The sequence below is a fragment of the Nothoprocta perdicaria genome, unplaced genomic scaffold, assembly GCF_003342845.1.
Source record: "Nothoprocta perdicaria isolate Ctin4 unplaced genomic scaffold, notPer1 scaffold_0, whole genome shotgun sequence".
Classification (NCBI taxonomy): Eukaryota; Metazoa; Chordata; class Aves; order Tinamiformes; family Tinamidae; genus Nothoprocta; species Nothoprocta perdicaria.
In genome coordinates this window covers 14863309-14883822 of record NW_020454092.1, presented here as the reverse complement: position 1 = coordinate 14883822, position 20514 = coordinate 14863309, and the positions used below count along the sequence as shown (strand labels likewise).

Below are 20514 nucleotides of genomic sequence, written 5' to 3'. Positions count from 1 at the left end.
GCTCTTGGGCCATCGCAGGCCTCGCTGAGACCTGTCCCCCTACATAACTGCTGTTGGAAAGAGCTGCCACAGTTCTGAGCATGGGCACAGAGACATGGATGGGGAGAAGGCAACACAGAGCTTTCCGTATCCTGTGCTTTGGACTGTGCCTGCCTTTAGGAAAGACAGGAAGGCTGCATATATCTCATAATGCCCTCCTGTGGCTGCAAACAGCTGTCCCAAGCTCTATATGTACTTGAGGAACCTGAAAAGAAGGGCTTGCTTTGCTGGGTAAGTCTGCCTTTGCCCATCTCAGTGGGGAACAGCTCTCAGGGGATTGTGGAGAATGCACATTCCTATCCCTGTTGCCCAGCAGATCCTTCCAGGATAAGGACCTAACAGCCACTACGGCAGAGGGCTTTGCTGAGGAGGTATCTGGAGCTCTTGATGCCACCAGACGCTTGGTGGCAGATACTGCTCCTAAGCAAGGTTGGTCTCAGCACTGTCTGTGTGGTCCTTTATCTTTGAAAGGAGATCCTCTTTCTCTTCTGCACCTGCCTCATCTACCTCTCCACAGGCTCTCAGGACTGACGCCCAACCATTAACTCCTCACAGCCCAAGCAAGAGTTATTCTCTCTGAACCTCCATAGGGAGCAGCAGCATGGGTCTCCTCGCAGTCCTGTAATGTCCTTTGTCTTGCAGGCACTCACTGTTCATACAGGGTGATGGGCTTCAGGGCCCTGTGTTAGAAACCTATATCCCTCGTAGGTCTTCTGTGTCCTGTCATTGATGAGAGGAGTCTAGCTGTTATAAAAATCTGGGCTCCCATCCTACAAACACTTATGCCTGGGCTTAACTCTAAGCACGTGAACCGTCAAAGGGGACTATTCATGTGCTTAAAATTTAAGCATGTGCTTAAGCATCTGTAGGCCTGGAGTCTGTCAGAGCAGGGATTTGTGTGTTAAGCCCATATTCTGGGTCATTATCCTTTTCATGTCTTCTCTGGCATTTCAGAAGATGCTTCAAAGAGGAATTTCCAAGTTCTTCAGCAAACTTTGCCTTCCTGAGCAGCCTAGATTCTTGGCTATTCTATGGGGTAATTCTGCTCCTTTCCCTTCCCTCCCCCTTTTAGTGATAATCCTGTGCTATTTCATGCTTGGCCAGACAATTAAGCCCTCTTGCTGCGTGGCTCTGTCTTTGTTATGTATAATTGTTCCAAATAATTAGCCACTATTGCATGCTATTCTGAAACTACTTTGTATTGCAATTATACTTAGAGGCTGAGCATCAGCTCGAGGAGAGTCCAAGCAGAGGACAGCCTGGAGAGAAATAGGGTTGAGCTGGGGGAAAATGGAAATGTGATTAAATCAACATTGCAGCAAACGTAAGTATCCTGTGAGGAGTGAAGTTCTGCTTGGAGCTGATTAGGGGATTGGTGGGGCCTCAGCTAGTGCTGTCAGAAGAGCCAAAGCGGGTTTGGGGGATGCCGGGGATGTGTTCCCTGGCTGCCACCTCGTGGGTGCTCTAGGTAGGGAGGCCTGGTTGACCTGGGCTTGCTGCTTTCTCCAGCAGAAATCCCAATGGCAGGATCAAGTCCCCTGCCTCCAGCCACCCAAGTCTTTCCCATTTCCTTTGGCAGGCTTTGACGCTGGCAGTGCAGCTCTGGACTAATGCTAAAGGCACAAGAGAGCACAAGGCAGGTTTGGGGCTCACTGATGGGGTGATGGAGCACACCAGGGATACTGAGAGGCTCTGACCTCCTTCTGAACTGGAGCTCTGTGCCCCAAGTCTGCTCTGCTTGTGCCTACAAGAGGATGACAGAATCAGCAAAAGATCCTTTTCTTCACGTAAAATCATATTTCACTTGCATATTTCACTTAATGGTAATTTGCAGCAAGCACCTTAGGCAAGTGGTTAATTTTATCATCTCCCTACAATGTAGAAGATATGGAACTGGACTGGGATACATTTGAGATGTGGCAGCCGAATGTTCCCTAATTTTGTATTTGGGTAGTTTAGGAATGGTGAAACTTGTGATTTTCCAAGGGGAGGGACTCAGATGATGAAACTAGGTCCACAATCTGATATTTTCCTACCAGTGAGAGCATCCCTGCTGTGGACAAGCTCCAGGCAAACAGGGCGCTCAAAGAAGTTATTTCTCCTTGTAAGGCATCTTTCTGAATACATTAGTGGTGTGAAACAGAGTCCCCTTAACTTATTTACCCCCTTTTCCTTTTTCCTTTCCCTTTCCCTTTCCCAATATCTGACAATATCTGAAAAAATGATCTAACCAGAGATATGGCTTGACCATGAGTTTTGCCTGGTGAAACCCATGGCCTGCTTGGAAGAGAAAAAAGGATGACTAGTTTTTTTTTTTTTTTTTTTTTTTTGTTAACATTGAGATTCATTCACTACAGCCACTACGCCACTACTTCCTGAAAATGGATCTACAAGCTGGACTTAGCTTCACTTAACACCCGATGAGCAAAAGGAGTTATGAAACCAAGCAGAATATGTCTATGGTGTGTGGATAAAGTTGACTGAAGGAAGGAGTTGTGATGGGTCATGAAAGTCAACGCATGGTGTAAGTGCAAGACACGAGAAGAGGGCCTGTGAGGGCACGTGGGACATGCAGACCGAGCTCGTGGTTCTTGGGAAACATAGGGATGAACCGAAGATGAACCTGGCTCCCTCGTGCTAGAGGGAGACAGAGACCGGGAGGTAGTTCACGACTCTCCGCTCAGGATTGCAGGGAATTGCCTGGCTCTGGGCACTCGGAGCGCTCCAGCCTTGGGAATTCGCTCCGCGCTCCCTCCGCGCTTGCCGGGCTCTCCGCAGGGCGGCAGTGCGGGCCCGAGCAGCGCCAGGCAGAGCGCAGCGCGCTCGCGGGACGCTCGCAACGCGCTTGCAAACGGCAAAGCGCGGCACGGAACGAGATTCGAGTTCCCGTTTAACATCCCCACACTGCGTCTCGCAGTGGGCAACGCTCAGACAAAATCTGACATTAGCAGAAGGACAGGCAGAGCTTCTACCGTGAACATTTACCTAACAGAATTTGAGCTCCCGTTGTGTTTGTTTGCAACTAAACAGAAAGTACTACTCGTAACTTGTAAGTATAAACTGATTTGAACCCAATAGGAATTTGGTACATGCACCAAGCACACAGAACCCAGACCCAGATGACAGCCTTCCTAGGTAGATCCAACTTCCTAGAGAAAACTGTCTTTTTCATAATGGCAGCTTGTTTCCTTATTTTATTTTATTTTATTTTATTTTATTTTATTTTATTTTATTTTATTTTATTATTTTATTTTCTTGAATCTCCAGTCTGAAGTGTTTGGACTCAGCTTAATTTTCAAAGACCATTTTCTGACAAGTCTGGGTGTTTCAAGGGCAGCCCCATCAAGAGGCAAAGCCCCTTTCAAGCTTGGGATCAATTTCTCCTTGCTACAAAACTCCCCCTGCCTCCACATGTGTTCAGCTTGGGGGGTTCTCCCCACCACCTACTGTCCCCCGGACCCCTTTGAGGTTTCTCTGAGGGGCTCTTGCTCCTTCCAGCCTCAGGAGCAAAGAACATTTTGCCTCTGGCTTTTGTGTGAGCAAGATCATGTTAGTTATGGCCGTCATTACTTAATATTCTCCAAATTCCTTGGATATTGCTAAATAAAAAGGGAGGATTTCAAAGGAGACTTGGTTTCACAAGCAAAACCTGGATGATAATTACTGCTGCTTCAGTCAAATCCCTCTTATTCAGTGAACAGAGACATTCAAAAGACACTAAAACAGATGAAGGGCACACATATATACTTTATAAAGCTTAAAGCTACTCTGCCCCAGCAAGGCTCATGCTTTACATGACACTTTAATCCTGCTCATTTGCTAGATTCACCCTAACTGTAAACAAAGCTTTGAAATGAAAGCTTAAAAGCCTAGTTGGGATACATTAAGTTAACCAGGAAGACACTCTTAAGGCATTAGTTTAATGACAAGCACAATACGAGTGCCAGAGTCTTGTGCATGAGAGGATTAATATCTATAGGAAACAACAAAAAAGTGCTTTCTAGCTTGTTTGGCAGTGAAAGGCCTGTGTCTATGGGTCTGTGGGTGGCTTAGCGCTCCTTGCAGGAGTGCTCTGGGTTGGGACTGTCTGGCAGACAGGGAGATAGGGGTCCCTAGAAGATGTGCAGCTGTATTCCACCATCCAGGATTTGTCCTGACCCTCCCAGCTGGCATTTGGCTGAGGATACCCTCGTGTTCAGGAGAGGAAACACGGGGGCTCATCCAGGCTGGGTGCTGGGACTAGCTCCATCCTCCAACCCGGCTCCGGTGGCTGAGAGATCCCCATGCAGAGTCTAGGTCCCTCTCAACACCTGAGCCTCCCTGGCTCCACCGGCACTTGACCTAAGCCCAGAGGTGCCAAGAACTGGAAAAACCCTTTCAGATACTTCCCTGCTTCCTCAAGACCCTGTCCTGCTTCCAGATGACTGGAAGAGAAGGGGCTCCACTCGGTGCCTCCCTTGGCTCAGGAATCCCCTCCCTGTGCTTCCCACCAGGGCATTTGCTACGGATGATCCTCTCTTTAAATAACAGCCCTGGACCCCACATTTCCTCAAAACAGACCCACAAAAAACTACAGCACGGCCTGCAGACCCCGTTCACCTAACCACATTTTGCTTTTACACCCCCACTTGGTTTCCACCCCAAACCCTCCCTAATCATGCTACAAACCAGACCAGCCCCCAGCAAGTCTCCCAAAGGTCTTTTGTATGTGACAGGATTACAGGATCTGGCCCGAGAAATAAGTGTAAATGACTGACAGGAGTCCAGTTTCGTGAACTGTCCATGTGAATAATTATTTTATGTGTACCAGCATCCCCTCCCCAGTGCATCTATACAGACAGTACATTATTTACACAAAGGCACTATACAAACATTCATTACATGTTGCATATACAAATATATTTCCATGGATATGGCTCTATCTCCTATAAAGAGCACAAATAGAAGATACATTTATTTTTCTCTTTCCAGGTGAAAAACAAATGAACAAATAAGGCTCCACCATTTGAGAATCAGAGAGCACATCGGATGCAGACAGCAGGTCCCCATCTTAGGGAGGCTGAGACATGTGAAGTGTGTTTCCCCTCCCATATCCCTAGTTTCTACATCACACTGGAGCAAAAAGGCACAAGTGAGAGCTCCAAAGACGTGGGTGAAGGCGCCTGCCTGGCACCCACTGTCACATCCCTGCACGCACAGCGTTCAGGCAACAACAGCAGCCAGAAAATCAGATTTTGCACCAAAAGTCACCTGATATCAAACTTCTCCTTAAGAAGGTGCAGCAATGACTAGGGGGAAATCAGTCTGCTGCACAGAAAGCCCTTGAGTAAGTAGAGAGAAATCCTATCTGGTCACTTCTGCCTGAAGGATATCCAAACAAACAAAATACTAAAGCAACAATAGGGAATTCTGCCATCAGATGTAGCTGGGCAGTCTGGCTGTCTAGACCTATAATAAAGATTACCTGGTTGGCTAGTGAGCAGGTTGGACTTTTAATTTTTTTTTCCTAGGAAGAAAAGCTCTGACAACCTATTGCACCTGCAAGGGCTTCTCCCTCTGAAGGAAGACACACGTCCCTCACTCTGCAGATGGCAAGAGCCAAGCTCCAGCAGCAGCGCTGTGCAGGGTGAATCTTGCACCTCCTCACTGATGGAGAGCTCATTGCAGCCGCTGCAGTAATTATTACTATCAGCTTTTATAAGAAAAAGGAAAAAAAAAATAGTAAAATAGACAGCTTTAAAAAGTGTCCCAAGTGTCACTGGAGAAGGCAAGGTGCTTGGTGGCAGTGTTAGAGCAGCAGCATGAGCCTTTCTCCACCAGGCACATAACCGATCCCTTTCCTCTCTCCAAAGTCTGGCTGGGACCAGAGGAAAGGCGACATGGAGCACACTGAAAGCAAACATGTATTTTAAAAAAAAATCCTTTCTAACAATGAAAGTTCTTTTTAAAGGGAATGAAAAAAAGTTTTTTTTTTTTCCTACAGGGGAAGGAAAGGGTCAGCCTCTTAAATACTCATTTAAAGACAAGGAAATGGTTTAGTCTTTGGGGGTGTTATCTTTGTATTTCTTTTTTGTTGGTTTTGTTTGTTTGTTTTGTTTACTAGATTGGTAAATCTTTTGGTAAATCTCCTTCCAACTAGGGTTAAAGCACCAGGAGAAGTGAGGAGAAGCCCCTTTCACGGGGGCTCTCCTGCTGCTGGGCTCCCGGGCGCGATGCCTCGCACCTACCTCCCGAAACCAAAGCCCAGGTGCTTTCCCAGCCATCCCAGCGTGGCCCCGGTGGGGCGAGGAGCCAGCGCAAGAGGAAATCACGTTATCTCCAGTCCAAAAGTGTCTGGGAAGGAGCAGAGGTCACACAGGTCCCCCCTGCCCGTGGCCCAGGGTGGCTTTTTGCCCATCAGCTGCGTCCTCAAACGTCCCCTCAGTGTCGGAGGTCCACGAGAGCCGCCCCCGTCACATGTAGCGCTCGAGGCCGGCGGGGAAGCTGGGCTGGCGCCCATAGGCGTTGCCGGAGCCGAACTGGCCGAGCGGGGAGGCGGCGAGGCCCAGGAGCTGCTCGCCGTGCTCGGCGCAGGCCGCAGGCCGCATGGCCGGCAGCGCCAGTCTGCTGGGAGCCCCGTAGAGCTGCGGGCTGCCCGGCGAGTAGCTGCCCTGCGCCACGGGCAGCTGCGGCGGCGAGGCGGCGTAAGGGTAGGCCAAGGCGTTGGCGCCCGCCCTGCCCAGCAGGCCGGGGCTCACGGGCTGCGCTTGGAAACACGGAGCCTCTGCGGCGCCCACGGAGCAGGCGGGCGCCAGCTCAGGCCCGGGCAGAGGCAGCGCCGGGGGGCCCAGCTCGGCGGGCGGAGAGGGCTGCAGCTGCCCGCTGATGAGGCTGTCGATGCTGAACATGCGCGGGTGCTGCGCGGGCACCGTGGGTGGCGCGCCGGGTGCGTACGGGTGGAAGACGGCACCCGAGAGCTGGGTGCTGTAGCCGGGCGAGCAGAGGGTGTTGGGGTAGGGGCCAGCGGGTGCCACGGGGCGGCCCGCGGGCGGCGGCGTGAAGGCGCTGGAGTTCTGCATGTAGCCGGGGTACGTGGTGATGTCGGTGCGCTTGAAGCGCTTGCGGCGGCGCAGGAAGCTCCCGTTGTCGAACATGTCCTCGGCGGCCGGGTCCAGCGTCCAGTAGTTGCCCTTGCCCGGGTGGCCCGGCTCGCGGGGGATCTTCACGAAGCAGTCGTTGAGCGTGAGGTTGTGGCGGATGCTGTTCTGCCACTTCTTGGGGTTCTCGCGGTAGAAGGGGAAGCGCTCCGTGATGAACTTGTAGATGCCGCCCAGCGTGAGCTTCCTCTCGGCCGCGTTGGCGATGGCCATGGCGATGAGGGCGATGTAGGAGTAGGGCGGCTTGCCCCGCTGCACCGGCCGCTTCCTCCGGCGACCGCCGCCCGCGGGCAGCGGCTCCTCGGCGGGCGGCGGCGGCGGGGGGGTCCCGGCGGCCCCGCGCGGCTCCGGCTTCACGGGCAGCGGCTCCGCGGCCGGGGGCGAGCCCCGCGCCGGGCCGGGGGAGCCGGGGCTGGCCGGGGCGGGCAGCGCGCACATGCCGCGCGCGAAGGGGAAGCCGGGCGCGTTCATAGACGGCCCGCGCCTTCCTCCTCCTCGGAGGTGGGGGGAGAGGGTGCCAGCGGGAAAAAGATCCCCCCCGAGGGGAGGGGAAAGTGGGGGTGGGGAGAGGGATGGGGGGGGAAAAAGGGGGGTAGAAGCCACGGCAGCTCCCGGCGACGGGAAGCTCGACCCGTAGCTGCTCGGCAATATATAGGGCGCCCGGGCGCCCTGGGGGGCGTGCGGAGGCCCGGCCCACCGGCCCCACTCCCTCCCCGCCGGCCGGGCGCTCCCAGGGGCCGCTCCGGGGCTTGGGGCCCTCGGGGCGGGCGTCCCTGCTCCCCAGGGGAGCCCCCCGTGCGCTCTTTGGGCTTAATTTTGCAGCCACCCCCCCAGAGGGGGCCCTTCCCCTGCGGGGGAGGTCCCGGGGTGCGAGCGCGGCGGCCGGCTCCGCTCCCAGGTGCGGGCGGGGATTTGCTCCGAGGAGAAAAAAATATTTAAAAAGAAAATTCCAGGGGGCAAACCAGGGTGAGCTTCACCTCCCACCCACCCTCGAACAGAAAACCAGGTAGGCTCCTCCCGGGGCCCCGGCAGAGCTTTGATTTCGTTATTATCTTTTCTTTCCTCTTTTCTTTTTTTCTTTCTCCCTGGGAAAACCGCTCAGGCGCAGCCCCATCGGGGAAGGATGGAGCAGCTGGGAAGAGCCAGGAGTTTCTCCAGCCAAAGCAACCCAAAGGATTAGTTAGTTTGCAGCCAGGCGGGACCCCTTGCAGAAGGAAACCTCATGGGGGCTGCCCACAGGTACCTCCCCAGCGGGTGCCCGAGGGTGCGGGAATATGATAGCTTTTGGGGGATGTCAGGGGAAAGAGGACAGTTCCACTGCAGAGGGACTAACCCCAGGGCAGAGGCAGGAGGAATACACTGCACTGGGAAAGCCCTAGTAGGTTTCAGCAAAGGTTTCCCTTTGATTTTGTTGTGTCCCATTTGCTGTTGGAAGCCAAGGGCTTTCACTTCATCCTCTCCCATTGCAGCTGAGCACTCCCTGAAAGCGAAGCGTGATGCCCGTGCAGAGCACAGCCCCAGGAGCTAGGAAAGCCAGGGTGTTCGGATGGCCTAGACAAGCTGGGAGTGCTTTTAATTACACAGGGCACCTTTCATATGTAGGTACATGCCCATGTCATGCTCCTGATGAGATAGGTGTGAATGTCACATCATGGATGTGGTGTCTGATGAATAAAAATCACAGCTATCAAACCCATCACTTGGTTGAAACTATTTCCAATAGCAGAGCAGGATGAGAGCCCTTCTCTGCAGTCACAATTAAATATCTTGTCCAGATTGTCTCATCCTCCTCTTTTCCTTCTTGACCCCAAAAGTCTTCTGAAAAAGACACTCCATCCCTTTCATTTAAGCCTTTCCCATCCTTTTTATTTTATAGTTCAAATAATAATTGAGATTATATTACTCCACACCATCACTTGCTCCCTCATTTGCATCCATGCACGTGTTTTTGTTCCTATTTTTCCTGTGGGCACTTGTGGCTCATTGTCTGGTCTCTTTAGGGCATAGGCAGAGAAGTGGGAGTGTAAAGAGGGTCCAGTCTTGGCCTCCCTCAGAGCAGCTGGAAATGTTTGTATAAAACCCACATCAGTTTCTCTTTTGTCAAGTGAGGAGAACCAACAGAGGGGCACTGGGACCTTAGATGTTGGCTGGAGCACAGGTAGGAAAGTGATAAAGGGTGAAATGCAGTCAGGAGCTCATCACAAACACTAACAGATTTTTAGTAGAAGGTGCACTTCTCTATTATCATTATTTTGGCTTATATAAAACAGAAAGCACAGCTCTTCAAGGAGGAAAGCAAACCAAGAGCATGGCAGGACCTTGGGAGAACTGAGGGGAAAAAAGTGAAGATTCATTTATCTCCCTAGAGTGTACATTTAAATCAAGTTGGTGTCCGAATGTTGGCTATTTTCCTCCAGCTAGAGGACTTTTCCAGATGCTGGAGACAGTGGCAGGACAGACCCCCACAAAGGTGAAGGGAATCAGCATTAAAAACACTCAGTGAAGCAGAAAGGGAAGCTACTGGGTAGAGGAGGTAGAAACCTGCTCTGCAGGCACTAGCTGGCGCAATTTGCACTCAGAGCCAGAAATTTGTGTCTTTTATGATCTAGCAAGAATCAGCTCATGAGGTAGAGGGGTTCCTGGATGGGAAGGAAGAACTTCTTTTCTCATTCAACCCCAGAAACACACATATAAAAAAGAAATGCACTTATCAATCACTTTCTCCTTTTATCTTGACATAGATATCAGAAAAGAAATTGAAAAGCAAACTCAGCAGTATCGCTCTGCCTAGAGCTACCTGCATCTCAAATCACATCTACCTAAGGAAGAGAGGTCTCACGTGGACAGCGGGATACAAAGCTGCATGAAGGGTTTAGAGTCCTAAGCCCTGATCTCATGTAACTTTATATGGACAGAGGGAGAAGTTCTGGCTCTAAGGCAGGCTGAGATTCCAGCTGGCGAGTAGTTAAAGTGGATGGGACCATGCAAATGGCACTCAGCTTTGCAGGATTAAGACCCAGATGTCAGACTAGTTTTGACAGAGGGAGAAAACAGCAGGATGGAGGCAGGCAGGAGGACACAGGCAGGAAGCAAACTGAGTTTTACTGTTGAACAATGAAAGCCAAACAAGACAGATGCCAATTCCCACAGATGTTCTATCACTCAAGGTGCTCCTCCTGCCTGGGATCTTCTACAAGAAGTCTGGAAGATGATAATAAAGACGGCTAGCAAAATAATGCAATCTGTATCTCTCTTTAAAGAAGCAGTGAAGAGGGAATAAATCATATTTGCTAAATATGCATAATTTTTGCCAGTGTCTGCTGTCTTGTGCATTAGTTCATCCTAATAGCCTGCACAGAAGAGCAGGGGTCGCGCAGCCTCAGGGAGATGCTGCTTCAGATGATGCATTTGATTTTTATCTGGGCTTATTTTCTTTCTTTTTCCTCTCTCTCTCTAAAAAGACTAGTTAAGCAGCATTCACCAGACTAAGGAACAGCAGGGAAAGATTCACAAGGGAAGAAACTTGAACACCATCACCTTGGTGAGGATTTCCTTTTCATTACAACTGGTCAAGATTTTCCAACCAAATTTAACTTCGATTTAAAAATAGTGAAGTTTTGTTTTAGTCACCAGGAGATAAAGGGGATGGGAAGAACAAACTTTGTTATTATTACTAAAACTATTGTTATCTGTTTACACCAAGTAATATTCTCAAGAGAAAAATGTATAAGAGACTTAAGCAATTGAGAACCATGATTCAGAAGCAAAACTCTGGAATTTTGGAGACTTTACTTCTGTGAATTTTGTTTGGAGCTTCCTAAATCAAGAGAAGCCTGAAAATTTGCAGAATAATTTTTTTTCTCCTTTCCCCAGGGAAAAAAAAACCACCAACCCTCTTTACGTCCTAGCTCTATCCCTCATAGCCCAAACCCAAGATTTCAAAAAGACCAAACCCAAAGGACAGGCTGAGCCAGTGCCTTTCCCTGGTGGCTCAGCAGTCCTGCCCAGTAGCTTCAACAAGTTGCAAAGAGCAAATCTCAGTCATGTGCGGGACTGTGCAAGGAACATTTAAATATTTATTTACATAAAGCAATGAAAGTATTCTAAAAACTCAAAGGGACCTTTATGATCATTATACCCCAATCACAAGCCAGATTCCAAAGAACATCTCCTGGCAAACCTGACCTACCAAGGAGCTACTCAGAGCAGGGCACAAACTTAACAGCCCAGTAACCACAGTCTAAGCCCCTGACCTCAGAGCAGTCCATCCTCCCCATCACCGAGAGGATTCAGGCTACGCAGCACATGGACACAGTGAAAGAAACCATCACACCAAGACAGCAAGGACCTACTCTGTAAGAAAACTTCCTCCAAAAGCACCTTGGTCCCCTTGTTTTCCTATCACCTCCAGTTCTGCTCCTTATATAAACAGTCTCTCTGCAACACAGTGTTGATGACCATTGACCGTATTTGAGTTTCTTCAGAGGATCTGAGGCAGGTGATCAGAGTGCAGTGCCCAGCAGGTCATGCTCTGAGGGTCATTCCTAGAGCCTCCCCATGGAATTTTGTTGCTTTCAACACATAAAGAAGCAGTCAGGTCCCTGGCTCCAGGGTTCATTGTGGGGTGAGCCAGTAGCAAGAATTAGATTCCCCCTAAGGGAAAATTGCCATTCTCCAACCAGTTTCCTGTAATTCCCAATTTATGTTCTTCTCCCTGACCCCACACATTAACCCCCCACTTCCAAAAACCCTTCCTCTGCCCCACTCGTGCCTTTCCTCCAGTGCTCCAGCTAGCTGCCATATATGAGAAAAGTTTTGTTTTACAGACCATGTCTACATGACAGCTCCATCAAGCCCCCAAATCCACCTTGCACTTTCCAATGAAATCAGGGGACTAGCACCTAAACGTCCTGGACTCCAGGATAAACTTTTCACTACAGTCTTCTCCCTCTTCCTTGCTTATTTATCACTCTCCTATAGCTGCCTGATTGATTAGCTGCAAGTCCAAGCAGATGGTTAAAATCCCACCTTGCTGGCTGACTACCTGTTCTCTGTCTCCCCCCGCCCCCACCTCTGTTTAATGCTCCTGCCAGGAGCAATTTCATTCACTCTGAACATAATGGCCTTTTCCCTCCCCTTAGGCAAGGAGCACTCCCCTTGTCAGGGAAAATTTCCCTCTGTGTCCCTCTGTCTCGTACCTTCACTCCAATCTTCCTGCAGACAGGCCGCCTTTTTTTTTTTTTTTTTTTCTTAACCTGCACTGCTTAAATGCTTTTGAAACAAAAGATCTTTAATCTCTTCAGCTCGCCAGGCACCTCTGTCAAGCCTCTCCTGTCTGTGCAGGCTGAGCACAAAGTTTAGGGATAAGACAGCTCCTTTATGCTCTCCAGAGGTGGGAGGAAGGCCCAGGCTCTTCCTTGCTTCCTACCCAGAAAGGGGACACATCTCCACCTGTCTATGCTCAGGCAAGTTGTGGAGACCATCTCTGCCTCACTTCATAGATGACTGGTAACCGAAATTTCTTGCAATGTCTTTCAAGAGCACATGTTGTAGGAAAAGGGTCTCCAGCCACAGCAGACCAGTGAGTTTATCACATCCTTTCCTCGTGATAAAGCAAGAGAAATGATTCAGACCCTAAGCAGACCAGACAACTGTGAATCACAGTGTTGTTTCACATGCCTCCTAGCCAAAATCATCTCTGCCTGGTGCTACTTGAGACTGAGCGAACCAACCCAGATGGTTCCTTGCTTCTGAGGTTCACATACATATAGTAAACTCTTCTCCACATGCCATTGAGGAAGTGCTGTGCATATTGGGGTGCTTAATCTGAGGTGGCACCTCCATATCACAGCAGGGTTAGTGCAAGTAAGCAGCCAGCAGCAGCCTTCAGCTCCTCATCTCGTTCTGTCAGAGCTCTGTGTGCCCAGGAAATACATTTGCTGCTCATCCATCTCTGCTTGCTCAGGAGGAGTCACTCTGGAGGACTACACAGCATCACTTCTCTTCCTAGCCTAGCAGTACCCCAGTGAACAGGGCACTCTTGAACATGAGTAGGGATGGATCATAGCTAGTCAAGATCAGGATCTTGCTGAATTGCTTCTCTTTTGATGAGAAACAGTCAAAGCCAGGCAGCAGGATTTTTGGACCAGTCCTGTTAACTAAGGAGACTGGTTCCAAGGAATTTGCATTCTCTTGCACCCTCCAAACTCTCCCAAAATGAGAGGGCTGTGGAACATCTTGGCATCTGCTTGGGCTTCACACACCTCTCATGCCTCTTTCTTGGCTTTCTCTCTGTGAGCCTGCAGGTCTCACAACTGTCCTGTAAACCAGGTTCCATGCTAAGAAACCCCAGCTCAGCCTTTAAACCTCACACTGTTGATTCGATCTCACAGCAGAAACCCACGCATATCTTATGGCTCACACAAGGGTAGCACCTAAGCCAGTACCAAGGTATATTCAAGGAAGTGTGGACTCAGACAGCACTCTTGGTCCTCGTAGTCTGGTCATGTTGCCAGCTTTAGGCACATTATAGCCTGGACAATGGACTCATGACAAAGGATTTTTGGAGGACCATGGACTTTTACTAAAGAAGCAAGCTGAAGCAATCTCAGAATCCATCTATGAATTGAAGTCCAGAGGTAAGGCCAACTCCAAATGGAAATGAAATCTTGTGTACAATGTGGGAGGTGAATGGTTGAGGACTTGAAAACTGGCTCCAATCCAGATTCCTCAACAGCATCAGTACAGAAAAGGACATTGACTTACAAGTTTGCCCTGAAAGAGTGCAGCCAAGGCCAGATCTCAGCTTCAAGGAGGGCCCATAAACACAGATCAGAGATCACATGACATCCACCTTAAACATCCTTCATTTAGAACCCCCAATACAATAAGTTCTTGGAGAAAGGTCCCCCTTTTTCAAATGGAAGTAGCAAGTGGAACATAAAGGACCAACCCATCTGGAGTAAAGCAGCAAACCAGTGGCACAAGCAGGACCAGAATTCAAACATCTTATGATAGAAACAAGAGACATAATAATGTTATTTACAGATGCATTTAATTAGCATCTTTGGAAGCTTTTCCTACTGCACATGATGTTGCTTGAGTCACTCACTGTATTTCATGGGCCTAGTTTTCCTTTTCCTCTGAACCCTCATTATTTAGCTGTGTAATAGGAATATGGTGGTAGAGTTGTGGTGTTTCACGAATGAAAGATCCGTGGTAAAACAGCACATAGCTTCCCCCACCCTTCATTGCAGGCAAGTCGTTGGTACTCAATTCACCTTCTTTTCCCCCAGGTACATGAAAGCCAACACTCATTCATCTGTTCGGTGCCTACGCCTCAAGTAGATATCTTGCACTCTTTGCAGAGCAGCTTGGCCAGCATGGACAGTATTGCCTGTTTGAGAGGAGAGAGCTTAGCAGACAGCAGGTCAGCTGAGACCAGAAATTCAAGATGTGAGGAGTGAGGGGTTTCTCTCCCCAGCATGACCAAGCAGATATTTGTCCTTGCAGAACAGATAAATTAAATGCATCCAGGAAAGCTTTGAGATGTGTCCTAATGCCAGCCTAGGAGAGAGAAGGAAATTATGGATTTGTCCCCAGGTACTAAGGTTTAGAGAAAGAAACTCTTAGAAATAGCATGAAAGCACTAGCTAGAAAGCAGCAATTGTTGGTATCCAGGAGGTAACAGGAGGAGGTTTGTTAGAGATTTCTGCAAGTTAAAGAGAAGACAGGAGACAAAACAGTAACTGTTGATCCCTTTTCCTTTCCAAGCAACTCATAGGCTTCAAGATTCACCCAGATGATCAAATATCATCTATTTTTCTTTCTACCAAGCATGAAGAACACAAACATTGCACAGATTTTACTGGCTTGTGTCTTTCTCAGTAGGCATAGGATATCTTGAAAGGCCTAAGACCTTCAGCAACTAAAAGAGCATGAACTTGTCCTCCACCATAGAGAGGAAGGAACTGAGGCACAGGGAGATACGTAGGAACTGAGGAGTTTGTCTGGGAGTGCAAACAAGGAGGTAGGCTCTTACCAACATTATTTCAGTGTAAAGAGTCTGGGCCAGGTTTGTAAGAATAATTTAGGTAGCCAATACCTAGCCAAACATTTGGAGTTAGGCACTTGCATCCTGCAAGAGTTAAAAAAACCCCAAAAAAACAATAGCAACAAAAAGTGGTCCTAAGAGGCACAAACAACTTCAAGGCAGAGTGGAAACCAGAAGAAACTTCTTGAGTTCAAGATCAACAGTACATTGACACTGAGGATATGAGATTTAACAGGGCTGAAAGTTAAGGGAAAATCATGGCAAGCAGCCAGCAGCACTCTAACATTTTCAGCAGCAGAACTAACATGCTGCAAACAGGTTTTGTTGGTTTTGCATGGTAGACCTACAAAAAACAGGGACTGGTAGCCACTGTTCTCCTGCTGCTTACTCCCCCTGCTAAGGAAAAGGATGCCAGAAATCCAAAGTTTCCAACAGTCAGTAAAATTCTGGCACCCCAAAATGAGCAAAAGATGGAAGACTGCTGCTACCACCAGATGTCCTTGCTGCAAGTGTCCTGTGGGAGAGAGGATGGTTTACTTCCCAGAGCTGCCAACCTCCATACTTTCACCACAGTGATCTCAGAGGGAAGGGTTTATTCAGATTTAACTTACAGCATGGCTGAGGTGTCCTGATTGAAAAACAAAAGATGAAAACTCTAACCTACTACTACACACACACACCACAGAGCAAAGAAAGATTCACTGTTACTGGTGATGGTAAAAGCAGGCAGAAAGGGAAAAAACACCCTGTTTCTTTTTAAGCCACTCTGAAGAATTTGACTGATCTGAGCTACACACCCAAGGTCTACAGGTCTTTGATTATCAGCTGCCAGGAGCACAATTTGTTGTTGACCAGACTCCACAGAGGAGGTACATCAGCATCTGGTCAGCAAAGGGCTGCTGGTCTCTGGAGAGAGGCTGTCACTTCTACACCAAAGCTGAGACCAACTACTACCCTCCTTGAAGAGAAAGTGTAGCACATGCCATGTGTCACCCGGGAAAGACCGAGCACAGGCACCAGAGCCTTTGCCAGCTGCTCTCACGGGGCTATTGGGTAGAAGATGAATTTAGGATAATTGCATCAAAATGTATTAACTGATTATGGCTTTTTGTGTTTACATATGTACCAAAAGGGACCTCAACAAGCTGTTTATATCTATCCACATACAACAAGATTGTAAGAGGCTTTGCAATGCTTTCTTCCGAGTGGTGAGAGGGAGATTTTATGTGGTTTTGACAGCTCTCAGCTGTCACATCTTTGTTCACTTGGATGGGAGCAGAATCAGATCAATACTGAGCACATCTCACATCCTTCTAATACACACCCATGGAGGAACCAAAGTCTCCTTATATACATAGGGAACACTCCTGCAAGCTGCCAACCTGCCCCAGAATGGGACACTGGAAAGAAACTGCCACTTCACCACTGGCCTGGGCTTCACGTGGCACCAATTGACTCAGGTTTCAATTATGCCCCTGTATCTGCCTATGTCTCCTGAAATACAAAGCTTTGAGCCAGGCAGTTCCTGCCAGCTGAAACTTTATTATAGAGAGCAGCTAGTGACTAAGACAGCTCAACCTTCGAGTCAGATGCTAACAGCTTTGGACAAGTGTGGGATTTTTACACCCCTATCTACAGGAAAATCTGGTGTTTTGTGCCCTGACTGTGAACAGGTCACCCTTAAACCTCTGAACATCCCAGGCAAAAAAAAAAAAAAAAAAAATGCCCGAGGGGAATTGTACTGGCTCTAATCCCTTCTGCCATTCTGCATATTCATGGAACATTGTCATAACACATCAGTGGGACAAAAGATCTGTCGGCACCTCCTCCTCATTCCTTTGATAAACCACTAGACAAATGCTGAGTAAACACTTGGAATCCATTCACTGCACTATTCTCATACGGATGAGAAAGGCCTCGTCTTTCTTGCAGGCCCAGAGCTGCTCAGCCTAATAAAGTACGGCCCACGGCCTGTGAAAAGAGAGGCCTATGAATGATGAAAACATGGATTATCTCATTTCACTCTCCTTGTATCAAACCCTGCTTGCATTCTGAGTGCACTTGGTCTGACACGCAATTACACACACACACACACTAAAAAAAAGCCAGGGGAAGGGGGCATTTAGTGAGCAGGAAAGCTATCCATGAAATTTCACAGATGATCTTTCCCTAGTGGGAAAGTAATTTGTTTCTAGCCCACGGCCCTCCCAACTCAAAACTGGGAATTTTTGATATCGGTATCATCACTATCATTGCTACGCTAAATATCACAAAGACAGGGAGGGAAGAGATAGGCTTAAGATGCAGCATTGCAGGTGACTAAGGGCCCCATTCAGACCAGCACTGAGCTACAGGGAAGTCAGTGATATGATAGCAAATACTCGCATTGCTTCTCAGCCAAGAGTTGGGAACAGAAGAGCAACTTCTGAGTCTAGGAAGGGAGAACACTTGAGGGCTTTGGAATCTCCAGATGCCATGACCTGAGCTCCCCAATGAACCAGCTACAGCTTTTCCTTTCTTTCTCTATGCCCTCATTTCACTTGGGCATTAATAGAGGGAGGGAGGAAGGACAGCGGTGACCCTCTCATAGGACACCCTGTCTACTCTTGAACCCCCAGGAAGGTCAGCAAAACCAGAATTGAAAAGAAATGGGCCAGTCCTGGCAGCTCATAGGTCACAAAGACAGGTTTCCAAATGAATAACAATCAACAAAAATTAGAACAAAGGCCCTCTTACCTTTAGACATTACATGACTTGACCAAAGTCACTCAGGAAATCAATGGCCAAAGTCATCCCTGATGAGTTTTCCAGCAGTTAGTGTCCTTCTCCAACATCCGAGTTTCTCTTGGAGGCTAAGTCAAAAATATTGCAATAATAAAAACAAAAGACCCTTGGAACTAGGAAATTTGTCTTAAAAAACAATTTGAAAGAAATATTTGCCATTTAAGTGCCCCAGTTTACTTGGAAACTTTTACTTTTTATTTTGAAAACAAAAATTTTTTAGAGACACTACATCAGCAATGAGTGCATTCAATGCAGATTACCCAAAATGAATTGGGTTATGAATTGCTGTCAAAATTAAGAAACAATAAACTGCTCATTAACTAGGATTTCCCCTCCCCTAAATAGAAAGCTCCTAAACCTGTCCTCTAACATTATATAAGTGAATAAGTGAATTAGTTATAAATAGTGTAGTCACTCCTGTGTCTGCAGTATTTTTAGGTGCATTAGTTTTCCAATGCTAGCAAAAAAAAATAGTGTTTTTCTTTGGCTCGGCATATAGTTTGTGACTGTTGCATTTCATATATTTGCATGTTGTAAAGTGCTTGTTACAAAACATCCTAGAGGACTTGAAGTCTCACAGCCATGTAAAACACCAGTTGGATGTAGAACAACCGAGAGCCCCCAAGAGCTCTGAATTAAAGGAATCACGCTGTTTGTTTGCTTTTCTGCAAGCGACTCCAATCACTGAACAACAAAAGTGCAAAAGTTGCCGGTCTTCCAAGGTACTGTTAGTTTTGCTGCCCAACAGCAGCTTTGGGGCACTGCTGTATTTACAACATACAACGGCCGTATTTCTCTCCTCCAGAACGGGTCACAAACTGTTGCTACCTGCCAAACCCCTACTTCACCCTGCACAGTAAAGCAGCACTTCATTAAAATCTTATTTCTCTGATAAAATCATTTCCTCAGCTAGATGGTGCTTTCATTCCTTAAGTTTGGGCATTAAAAAAAAAACCATCAGTGTAGTTAATATCCAGACCTTTTAAGGCTATTTAGGTACATAACTCCCATTCCTTTCCAGTTATTCACAGCCACCTTTGGGATGTGAGCCCCAAAGTCGTTACTGTCCAATACTCCTTGCAGACAAGTCTCCAGGCGGCTATCTGGTCTATGCAGTTAGGGCTCCATCCCTTGGGGCGTTAGGGCTCTAAATCCAGTCCCGTTGGTGGTGAACTCGGGATTTGTGCATGCAAAGGTGTGGAACAACCTCTGTTCTCCTGCGATCTGCCGCTGGTGCCAGAAATCCTCACTTCCCTTCTCCACAAGCTGGTATCCAGATGAAGGACAGAGCAGTTTTGATGGGGAGCAGATATGACTCTAAGCCTGCCCTGGGCAATTTTCCAGGCACTCTCTGCCACTTTCCATCAAATCTCCTGGGCTGTTTCCCAAGGCAGCCAGGCACTCTGCAAACAGGTCACCTGGGCTCCAACCCCAAGCAAGGGATATCCCAAGGATGCTCCACACTTTGCAGGGAATGACCCATCCTGTGCCTCATATCCTAACACACCACCATAGGAACAGCCAATTCCAGCCCATTATCACCCAGGTCAGACTCTGACATCCTGGTGTTGAAGACAGATGAGGATTTTCCCATTTGCTGCAGAGACAGGTTTGGGACCCATTTCATTCCATCAGCAGCACTCAGGTTAGTCCACCGAGCCTCAAACTGACAACTTTCCTCTCAAAACCCAATAAGTAATTGGGGGATCTGCTAATAGGGCTTGTCAAAATCAATTGGGGTTAAACACCTTTAGCTACAATAACAGTTGTCTGACCCCAGGCTCCAGAAATTGCAGCGCTCAAAGGAACCTCGGGGGTTTATTCCTGGCTTCCCACTGCTTTGAGGCAGCTAAAACAGCAGACGATGCAGAGCCGGGTAATCCATTCAGCCCATCCCAGTGATGCACTGAAGTGACAGCTCCCAGAGTTTCTGCAGAGCTGGCTCCTCCTGGGAACTGTATGCAGAGGGGCACATTTGCTCAACAAAACCTGTGCAACCAGAGTTTTCTTAAATTCAATTGCCTGAAGGAGAAGGTAAATAACATTTAAGTGGAGGAAAGTGCATTAAAACCACATCTTTGATACACTGACTGATACAACCCATGCTGCCAGCGTCGGAAATGATAATATTTTTTTTCTTAAATAAATAGTTCAGCAGCAGAATCCACAGGGAGGCTTCATGCAGCAGCTTTGCAGCCCTCATCCCTGCTGACAACACATGTTTCCTCATTTCACACCAGCACCTCCTCCCTGGGAGCATCCTGCCTGTGTCTGTACAGCACCTGTGGCTGCACAGGTATCAAACCCTAGGGATGGCTCCCTGGGGACCTGATCCTTGCCCCGAGACCCCCTTTTTGCCTTTGCTTGGGGTCCAAACTGGGTCAAGAATGCTGGGCAATCCGGGGGACCTGTCTGGTCTGCACAAGAGAAATGAAAAATTTGTTAGTCCCCAGCAGCATCCTGGATCCCTGTATGGGCACAGAGCATCTTGGTGGGCTCAGT

The 20514-nt window shown here is 48.2% G+C and overlaps 1 protein-coding gene and 1 long non-coding RNA gene across 3 annotated transcripts in view; both read right to left on the bottom strand.

The window, feature by feature from the left end:
• Window positions 1–6491: 6491 nt before the first annotated feature.
• Window positions 6492–7472, bottom strand: FOXE3 (forkhead box E3). The gene has a single exon (XM_026034354.1). It carries the CDS (start codon window positions 7386–7388, stop codon window positions 6492–6494), a length of 897 nt encoding a protein of 298 aa, XP_025890139.1. The 5' UTR covers window positions 7389–7472.
• Window positions 7473–14608: 7136 nt separating this feature from the next.
• LOC112942973 overlaps window positions 14609–20514 on the bottom strand; it is a 14152-nt gene continuing 8246 nt past the window's right edge. For both annotated transcript variants that reach the window (XR_003248507.1, XR_003248512.1), the window contains 2 exons: window positions 17965–18080; window positions 14609–14741 (listed from right to left, as the gene is read on the bottom strand). This is a non-coding gene — a long non-coding RNA (uncharacterized LOC112942973). The remainder of the gene's footprint in view (window positions 14742–17964; window positions 18081–20514) is intronic.

Bases quoted from the DNA above. Each gene is read 5' to 3' on its own strand.
- FOXE3 (XM_026034354.1), bottom strand. From the start codon at position 7,388: ATGGCCATCGCCAACGCGGCCGAGAGGAAGCTCACGCTGGGCGGCATC.